The sequence below is a fragment of the Engystomops pustulosus genome, chromosome 6, assembly GCF_040894005.1.
Source record: "Engystomops pustulosus chromosome 6, aEngPut4.maternal, whole genome shotgun sequence".
NCBI classification, from domain to species: domain Eukaryota; kingdom Metazoa; phylum Chordata; class Amphibia; order Anura; family Leptodactylidae; genus Engystomops; species Engystomops pustulosus.
This window is the reverse complement of record NC_092416.1, coordinates 47,294,348-47,305,151: the sequence shown is the minus strand read 5'-3', so window position 1 is coordinate 47,305,151 and position 10,804 is coordinate 47,294,348. Positions and strand designations below refer to the sequence as shown.

At 41.1% G+C, this 10,804-nt stretch overlaps 1 protein-coding gene across 1 annotated transcript in view; it reads left to right on the top strand.

Moving 5' to 3' along the window:
* The first annotated feature begins 1,010 nt into the window (after positions 1-1,010).
* Positions 1,011-10,804, top strand: part of LOC140135018 (probable glutamate receptor) — a 29,356-nt gene continuing 19,562 nt past the window's right edge. Inside the window, exons 1-2 of the mRNA XM_072155944.1 lie at positions 1,011-1,154; positions 10,284-10,349. Coding sequence (XP_072012045.1) covers positions 10,292-10,349 — 58 coding nt within the window. The 5' untranslated portion in view covers positions 1,011-1,154; positions 10,284-10,291. The remainder of the gene's footprint in view (positions 1,155-10,283; positions 10,350-10,804) is intronic.

Genomic DNA, 10,804 nt, shown 5'->3' with positions numbered 1-10,804 from the left:
TTTGCCATCTACAACTATGCCAGCAGCAACAGGTCTAATATGTGTCTGGCCTCACTTCTACTGTGGTCAGAATTGCTGCAGGATATCCATTGTGAACATGCAGCAAATGATAGATGTGTCACTGGCCTAACATATCACTTTATTCTACTGGACAACCCCCTTAATACTACCCTCTTATTAAGTGCGGTATAAAGTCTTCCTATCTATGATGTATCTAGCTATGACATATTTTATATGATACAGTACACCTTATGTCAAGTACATTTTCCTGCAAAACAAATTACAGTACACAAAATACAGGCGGTCCCCTACTTAAGAACACCCCACTTACAGATGACCAGTGGATATTGGTAATTTACTGTACCTTAGACCTAGGCTACAATAAACAGCTATAACAATTATTACAGGTGTCTACAATTAAACTTTATTGCTAATCCTGGTTCTGATCACAATCCAACATTTTTAAAATCCAATTGTCACAAAAACGAAAAAAATTCTGTCTGGGGTTACAATTGTAAAATATACAGTTCCAACTTACATACAAATTCAACTTAAGAACAAACCTACAGAACGTACGTAACCCGGGGACTGCCTGCAGTCTATTTCATAAGCATAATGTGGCCCCCAAAAATTATACATTTGATATAATAAATTACAAAATCCTATACCTTAAAAATGTAAAAGAGTTAAAATAATAATGTACAACATACTCTTTGTGCAGTGTTTACTTGCCTCCTTTTTTTTTTTATTTCTTCTAATACATATGTTTTTTTTTTGTGTGTTTATTGCCAGCAATTATTACACAGAAACAAAGCACAATCTCCGCTTTCCTCATTTCATATCTTCTTGTTTCCCCCAAGATGAATTTATGAATGCTTCTCCCCATCCAGTCTGACTGTATAATATTGCTATATATTCTTATTCTCCCAAAGGGAAAACATAATTATCCTCCAGTCAATCACAAGGTAAAATAGAAGCTGTAATACTCACATTCCAATAAAGGGGCTACTAGCTCCTCCTCCTCCAATCCTCAGCATCTCCTATTGAAACTGCAGGATTTGCAATGTTTTTCTTGAGAACCTCTTGTCTCACTCATTGCTGCTGAGAGGAGAACTACAGACACAGGACTCTGCTTCCAGGAGAAGAACTAAGTGGTAAGACTTCATCCTAATTTATAATAATTTGTAATAATTATATTTTTACAAAAATGTTGCATTTTTTTTTTAAATCTTATATATTGTATATATTTTTGCATCATTTTTAATGCAAAAACTTTCAAAATTTTCACAGAATTTTTTCGAATATTGCTCTTATTTAACCTGCTCGCTCAATCCAAATTAGCAATAAAGGAATAATTAGTATTTTTGGATTGAGTTTTTTTTTCAAATTATGGCATAGTTATTGATTTGGAAAATATGTGACAATGTGACACGTTAGGTAAGAAAAATGTGTAATTAATGTTTTTCCCGAATTTTTGTAATTTTATTATGTAATTTTTAGCAAAAAAAATTCAACTAAAAAAAAAAAGTTTGCTGTTAGTCAAAGTATCTTAGTTGTATGATCCTACGATTTCTTAGGAAAATCATCCAGTAAGTGGCCACCTTAGAACCACAACAGGTTAAGGTGGGAAAAACAACAGGGCTATTTTTAGTGAAAATGTTTTACTGATTCAATTACCTAGCAACGCTTCAGAATTTCTTATATCTGGCATCGGAGAACACGTCATTTTCTGAGAAATTGGAAAGATCTTGCATAATCTTGTGTATTATTATTACGCCCATACAAGTAGGTAAATACAATAAGCTGATTTAGCCCTAAAATATTTAAGGAGGAGCCAGATCTGTTTTTGTATCGGGGCAGAATGTCAGAATATCATTCATGAAAAAAACTTCAAACAGGAGCTTTAGGGAGACATTATATATCATACCTACCTTTATACTATACCTAGGTTATATTTTATGGGGAGTGTATTATATGTAGTACCTATAAATATAGGATAAATTAGGATTATTGGTCAATTGCCATATTAAAGCTCTTCTTTTGGACCACTTCTGATCACTTATGCTGTATGAAAAGTGGCATCCAAGAGGTTGTCAGTGTTATTGCACTATAACCCCTAATGTTTAATACCCCAATAGTACTGTGTACGTAGCAAACCAGTAATATCTCTTTCCAGTACACATATTCTGAAGCACTATACATAGCTTGCAACTTTCCCTTCAATATTTGTATCCAATGGGCTCCCAGATAGTATAAGTGTAACCTGTAAGTTCTGCTTTTCTTTCAGCAGAGTGCAGGGTAAGACTGAAGAAGAGATCCTGAGCTATGTGATATTATTTGGAACTGAATTTAAGAGTAAAAAGAAGAGAACATTCAGACAGGACTCTTGGGGAAAACAGTAATAAAATTACCCCACCCACACACAGTGATTGACAGGCACTTCTGCATCAGTATGTGTAAAACTGTCAATCACTTTGTGTGGGAGGTGCAATCAGGACTTTTATTGTCAATAACTGTGTCTGGGCAGGGCAATCAGGACACTTATTGTCTCTCCTAAGAGTCCTTATTGTCCCGCCCACACAAAGTGATAGCTCTATCGGTATCAGTGTGTGTACACAAAATGCAGTCAATCACTTTGTGTGGGTGGGGCAATTAGGACTTTTATTGTCAATAACTGTGTCTGGGTGGGGCAATCAGGACACTTATTGTCTCTCCTTAGAGTCCTTATTGCCCCGTCCACACAAAGTGATTGACAGCTCTCCCAGTATCCGTGTGTGTGAACACAAAATAAAGTCAATCGCTTTATGTGGGTGGGGCAATCAGGACACTTATTGTCTCTTGTAAGAGTCCTTATTGCCCCGCCCACACAAAGTGATTGACGGCTCTACCGTTTTCGTTGTGTACACAAAATGCAGTCAATAACTGTGTCTGGGCAGGGGAGTCACGACACTTAATGTCTCTCCTAAGAGTCCTTATTGCCCCGCCCACACACAGTGATTGACTGCTCTACCGGTATCAGTGTGTGTACACAAAAGGCAGTCAATCACTGTGTGTGGGAGGGGCAATCAGGACTCTTATTGTCTGTCCTAGGAGTCTTGTCTGGATTTACTCTGCTTTTTTTTCTCAGAAATTGTTTTCCAAGTTGAAAAACTGCATAGAGAGTTCAACTTCTCTCAACTAAGGGGTTTGAATCAAAGAATAGAAACATGGCACCTGAATGCCTTAAAGCAAGGCAGCAAGACTAGTGCAATACAGTTGTGCAGGGAACTTTGGGCCTTAGCATTTGTGCATATGTTAGTTTTGCAGGAATGACCAACCTTAACATTGTCACAGGGAAAGAACATTTCCAAAATTGATTCACCCTGCCAATATTGATGAGGAATGGTTAGAGGAACATGACAAATAATCATTGTTTATCTCACCCAAAAGTTCCTAAGATCAGAATCCAAGCAAGCAAAAATAGGAGGATATAGTGCAAAAACCAAGTACGTTGCATGGACCCACCTCACGATCCACAAGAACTAAGGGATCTGCTGCTCAGATCTTCGTACTGAATACCATAGGACACTTTCAGTTTCTTGATATTCAGTTCAGTTTCTCTTCCCTGCAAAACAACAGCAAACTACAATTCATTGCAGTTGTTCCAAAAGAAGAAGGGACTTCAGTGCATGGTCCGTGAATCAAGGACTGACCACCATTGTGTGCTTATAGCTTTGGGCGTCCCTAAGGTTTCTCTTCCACATATAAAAGGTTAGAAGTGTACATAGTACATTGAAATATTTATGTTTTTTAGGTTCTTGCACAGATCTTACATTAAGGTCAAGTAGCTCAAAGTGGTTGGGACTTTTAGTATTATTATATTATTACTTATATAATGCAATCTAACTCCTTATGTAGCCTTTGTCTTCACATAGCCAAAAGGCAAGGAGGATTGAGTTAGATTAAGGTTCACTTTCAGACTGTATCTGCATCTGCAAACCCTATATGGCAACACCATTGCATTCTAATAAAGATTGAAGCTCCAAAAATGTTTTTTTTAATCAGAAAAATCTGTATAAACGTAGATAACGCCTGTATATTTCTAGTGACATCTAAAGCTAAGGGAGTGGTTGGATGGACTCTATACATTTGGCATCCATAGGAAAGCAGGTCACATACATCATACGGGATGTGAATATTTTTCTGGAGAAATTCTTGATACACAGCCAATCCCTTTCCCTTGTGTGGGGATTATTTCAACCAGATTGTACTTATTCTATCAGTAGTTTCTTTCAGGCCGTTTTCCTCACAAGCTTCTCTAGGGATTGGGATGTTATGCAAGCAAAGGCATTTCCAGTCATTGGATCTTTCCAGATTGAAGCCGTACTGTGATATCTGTCTATAGCATCAGTTAATGAATTATGTTAGCACATAACTGCCAAATACTTTCTCGGGACATATGCTTGCCATGTAATTGAAAACAGTGATCATATGATTGACGCGCAGACCAACATGTGATTGATTCTACGTATTAAATACTTTCAATTAGATTCTGAAAGCTAGAGCAAAATCATTTTCTGTTTTCTGAAAGGAATTAGTAGTCTGATGCGTGATTGTTATTACGGCAATCTGCTTGGGGAAACAATGTACAATTATTTTGTCACACTGTCACTCAAAAATGTGAATAAAATTAGATAAAATGAAGAAACATGTGGCAGCCAAGAGAAAATTCATGAATATTACGATGAAAAGTAGATTTTACATCTCAATTTTAGCACATTGGTCTGTCTGGATCCTTGGTTTACTACTACTGCTTCTACTACTACTACTGCTGCTCTAGCTTCTATAGTTTACTATAGGCCTTGTAGTATATACTCCTTGTGTTTGGTTTCAGGTCTCCGCACACATAATAGAAAAATCAACCAAATATTACAATTTTAGCAGCACCAAACAATAATCTTAAAGATAAACTGTCACCGGTAAATTACCAGCCCCCTCAGTAACGTTATGAAATGTCCATTCTAGAATTACTTCTTTTATTTGAAGTTTCACCTATTTACCTATAAAAAAAAAATCTCATGCAAAGTCAGGTAAATATGACTCCTCTCACCTCTTCTGCACATGAGATGAGTCAAGTTTAGTGGTTGCAGGGGTAGTGTCACTTATGAAGCCTTTGTCTTCTGTTCTTTAGAACTTGGAAACATTCTATGGTTTTAATCTTTCAGATCATATCAGGCTTATGATTCTTTGAGCTACAGAACCAGAGATATAGGCAGCAGAATGCATATTCGGAAATGCAAGCTGTAGATAAAGATCCGGCCTATTGTAACCACCTGTATGTCCAGATTTGGGTCTCACAGAATTGTCAGCTTGATAGGATCTTATCTAAGATGAGATGAGATTCTTTCTTTAGTATGACACAAAAAACTTGTTTCTAGGTGCTATAGAACAGAATAGAGATGTTTCTGAAGTGGCACTCCCCCTGCAACCAATAAGGGACATATCTCATGTAAAAATGGGATGAGAAGAGTCATATTTGCCTGAATTTGGGGGAGATTCTTTTTTTCTACCAACAGAGAGCCTCAGTGGCGAACTAGAAGCTGATGGGCCCCAGTGCAAAGTCTAAGCCGGGCCCCCGACTATAATGTATGGTTTATAGTAAAAGTCTTCTCATATGGGAAAGTGACACCATGAGGGCCCCCTAAACCTCTTGGGCCTGGGTGCAATTGCAACCTCTGCACCCCCTAAAGTTACGCCCCTGGAAAGCCTACCTGAGGGGGTTAGTATTTTAGTGGGGTAACACCTGGTGATAGGTTCCCTTTAAATGTATACAGGAGTCCTTAGGAAGTATTTGTAAGTTGGATCTCAATGTTCTAGCTTCTATAGTTTACCACAGTGGTGGCGAACCTATGGCACGGGTGCCAGAGGTGGCACTCAAGGCCCTTTTTGTGGGCACCCAGGCCTTCACACCAACAGAGAGTTTGCCAGACAGGACTCAAAGCTTCCTCCTGTGGTCCAAGACCACATGCCATGCTCAGCGCCATTTTAAAACAACATCCATGGCTGGCAGTACTACAGGAGGAGCGAGAAGGTGTGGATAGAGATGAATTAAAGTTGGAGCTCCTGCTCTGGGTCCTCTGATTCTTCCTCTTCATGGGACCCTGGAAAGAAGCTACAATCCAAATTTCCCCATTACCTTTCTATAGTATTGGTGAACTCAGGACGCCAATACAATTGAAACCTTTGATACAGCTGGGATAAATAAGGCACTACTTAAATTGTCATGTTGGCACTGTGCGACGTATAAATGTTGTAGTTTGGGCACCCTGTCTCCAAAAGGTTCGCCATCACTGGTTTACCATATAGCCTGTATATAATCTACTATATACTATAATCCTCATATGTCATTTCAGGTGTCCATACACAAAATAGAAATATCAGCCAAAACTAACGACTTTAGCAACACCAAATAACAATTTAGGTGTATAGCGGAGTCCTGAATAAGCATTTGCAAGTTGGATTTCAACATGCATAAACCTTTGACATTCTGGCGCATCTACATTAGAAAAACATGGATTCTTTCTGTTAAAAACAGCACCACACATGTTGGTGTGTGGTATTGCAACTCAACGCTATTGTAATGAATGAAGCCACGCCACAATACACCACATACAAGCTATAAACATGGGTGGGACTGTTCATGTAATAAAGGAGTCTTAGGGTGATGCCACACATGGCGTTTTTGGTCTGTTTTTATGCATGCGTTTTCAGTCAGTTTAAAAATTCATCTGTTTTTTACTTACTGTCCGTTTCTCCCAATTATCTTAATAGATAAACAGGTTGTAAGTAGCGAAATGCATGGTAAACGGTCAAAAACCGCCAAAAACGGTTGCATTTTTAAAAAAAAAACGGACTGAAAATGCATGCTTAAAGGGGAAAGCCCCAGGTGATCTTCGTAACCATACTTTTCAGGAGTTTGAAAAAATAATGTATATTCCCGGATTGTAGCTGGACTTGGAGCACAGTGATTCACCTTGATTGAGATCTCAAAGCATAGCCCCTCTGCTCTGAGTAAGCGCTGTAGTAGGCTTCTGTTTACATAGTATAGGAAATGGGAGGAGCTGTGTGGACCCAGACCTTAGATGAACTCTACACCATTTGGACTTCATTAATGATGTCTAGGCTGGAGGGAGAGATCCATTAACTTAATTCTGTAATTAATAATCAGAGTTGTATAGTTCAGCTTTGTGTATTGACCCTTCCCATTACTGTACTCTCCCATGTTTTGGTCTTCACGTTCTAACAACTTCATGGTTGGATGGATAAGAAGATGATATTAATTCTGTCTGCAATTACAATGGTCAAGTTTTGTCCATGAACTTGTGGCACCCTGCGTTCTCCAGACTTTGCAGTCTCTGATGAATATAGTCTTTAATTATGAACGTTCTTCAAAACATTGGGCCTCTTATTGTGATTTGGAATCATTAATTTCTATGTACTGTGTTGATTTTTTTCTACTACATTACACCAATCAAATGCAATGAATATCATCTTACAGTAGAACATTCGCCATTCCCAGCTGAAGGCTATAGGATTGTACAAATTGGTTGTGGGGCAAAATTAGTGACATATGCCCATCTGTACCAACATTTAGTTATAGCTACATTGGTGAAATTTATCGAAGCTCGTAGGCCAGTGCAGTGCGTCCCTGCCTGTGCCAGGTGCTGGCGCAATTGCCTGGGTGCACAGGGGATATATTAGGAGGCTGGAGATATATCTGGCGTGGCAGAGGGAGGGGGGTTTATACCAAGTTGTGACACACCATGCACCAGCGTTGGATAAATCCCCCCCCCCAATGAGTTTATAGCTAGCAGTCCTATTGCCATAGTTTACCATGTTTCTTTGTTTCACTCTACTTGTTTGAAGAAGAGCATGTAGCATATTTTGCAATGGCTATAAGGAAATCTATCTGCTCCAACTTCACCATAGAAGTCAGCAGACAATGGGGGTCATTTACTAAGGGCCCAATTCGCGTTTTTGGGACGGGTTAACCAAATGTTTCCGTTTTGCGCCGACTTTCCCTGTATTGCCCCAGGATTTCGGCGCACGCGATCAGATTGTGGCGCATCGGCGCCGGCATGGACACGACGGAAATCGGGGGATGTGGCCGTGAAAAAACCCGACGGATTCGGAAAAACCGCCGCATTTAAAAAAAAAAAAAAAGTGTCGCTCGACACGCGCTTACGTTCATCCAGGATGGCTCGGTGAAATCCAGTGTGTTCCGATGCTCTTCAGCGCTGCAGCGACACCTGGTGGACGTCGGAGGAACTGCCTTAGTGAATCCCAGCCGGACCCGAATCCACCGCAGAGAACGCACCGCTGGATCGCGAATGGACTGGGTAAGTAAATCTGCCCCAATGTGTTGGGCCCCTTCTTAAGGGTTTGTCCCAAGTTTTTAAGTTCTCTATGCACAGGATAAGGGATAACAGGGTAATTGATCAGGATCCAACAGCTGGGACCCTACTGATCACATGAATGGGACTCCCAGGAATCCGGAAAGCAGGGGTCCTGCTCTCTCTAATTGGTGGAGCAGTAGAATGAGCTTGCATCCTGCTGCTCCATTCGATTCTATGGGAGCGGACAAGCAGAGGACTGTATTCGACACTGATAGGAATTTTTATGCAGGGCCCCAACAGCCCCCTTGACTTTTGTAAGGTGAGTCCTAATTAACCATTTCATGGTTGTCCTGGTACCAGGAACTTGAACATAAAAACCAAGACACGACAGTCTCTTAGTGTATGTAAAGATCTTCTCCCGTTTAATATCTCCAATGCATAATATCACAGACAGAAGAGTCATCAAAGAGGCGTGAATAGTATACTGCAAAGCTATTGGTCATCAGCACATTCTACAAAAAGTTAATTAATTGTGCTCAGTTCTCATGGACCTTGTACACAGATATTGTTAATACTAATTTCCTGAGAAGAAGGAGATAAGCGGACTCCAGATTCATAATATTGAAGGACAGACTGGCTTCTCATTTAAAGGGCACCTACCACCACAAATCTACCTATAAAGGTAGATCGGGTGGTAGGTGAATCAATGGGACGTGAGGATAGCCCTTTTAAGGGCTAATCCTCACGTCCCCGCACTGTTTTATAAACTTTTATTACCCTAATATGTTAATTTACTTATGCGGCTACTGGGGCGTGGAGTAGCCGCATCTGAGGTTACACGAGGCGGCTACTCCACGCCCCGGTAGCCACATTACCCCTCCTACTCACCATGTTCGGCGCGCAGCTGCTCGTAGCTGCGCGCCCTCGTCCGCCGATCCTGCCGTCTGCGCATGCGCAGAACAGCAGGGCCGCGCCTGCGCAGCCCCGGCTTCAGAGCAGTGACCGCGCAGGCGCGGGCCTGCTGTTCTGCGCATGCGCAGACGGCAGGATCGGCGGACGAGGGCGCGCAGCTACGAGCAGCTGCGCGCCGAACATGGTGAGTAGGAGGGGTAATGTGGCTACCGGGGCGTGGAGTAGCCGCCTCGTGTAACCTCAGATGCGGCTACTCCACGCCCCAGTAGCCGCATAAGTAAATTAACATATTAGGGTAATAAAAGTTTATAAAACAGTGCGGGGACGTGAGGATTAGCCCTTAAAAGGGCTATCCTCACGTCCCATTGATTCACCTACCACCCGATCTACCTTTATAGGTAGATTTGTGGTGGTAGGTTTCCTTTAATGTCAAAGGGAATTAGCTAACAGGCAAGCAAACAGGTTACATAAAATGAAGTTTAAACTGGATAGTGCTTTGACCCCCAGCGTGACCCTTGGCTAATACTTAAAATGGTGGACAGTCCCTTATTTTGGGATTTCTTAAGTCAAGATGGCGTCCGAAACCAGTGCGATCTCCTTAACAGACACTTCCAGTCACTGAGCGCTGTGCTGAGCAATTTACGACTCTCCAATAGAATTGAATGTAGTGCATGCTCATCCTGACGCTCCACCCATTCGCAGAGGATCCCCTTGTCTAATCAGTGGGGTTCCAAGGGACAACCCCTTTGAGCCTTCCAGAGGCATCTGCATCTACTATCCCACCAGCTTTGATCTTTCTATACACAGCACAGACTACACAGTCCCTATACTCCTCCTGGGCGACGTGATTACATCCAGGAGCTGCTAATTATTGGATAAGAAAAAAAAGTGATAACCCTAGAAACAGGAGTAAAATAACATATCCTTGTCAACAGCAAGCAACGCTTTTGGAAAGTGAATGTAATTGGAATTTCTGCTTTTCTTTATGTCCCCCAGTGACAGCCATGAAGAAATCCCTGGTGCTGGTCTTCGCACTTGTCATCCTGTGGATGGAGGACACAGGTCAGTAGCATAGTTTATGTAAATGCACACTCTGACTGCTAAGTGCCGGAATTATCACCATTGTCAAGCATAAGGGACATGTCGCTGCGGGCTATGTTGCCGCCATTGTGTATTAATTTGCATAAAATTGAAAGGAATTTTAAAATTCTTATTATAACTTAGTATAAAAAACCTAATGTGCATCGACATTGAGTATTAATGTAGAAAAAAATAACAATTACCCTAAATACTTGAGTATAAGCTGACCTGAGTATAAGCCGAGACCCCTAATTTTACCACCAAAAACTGGGAAAACCTATTGACTCGAGTATAATCAATGGTGGGAAATGCATTGGTAACAGTCTCCCTGTAGTATACAGCCAGCCCGCATTAGTATACAGCCAGCCCCCAGCAGTATACAGCCAGCCAGAGGAGCTGCGCTGAGGATCGGGAGCCGCGATGAGCATCGGGGCATC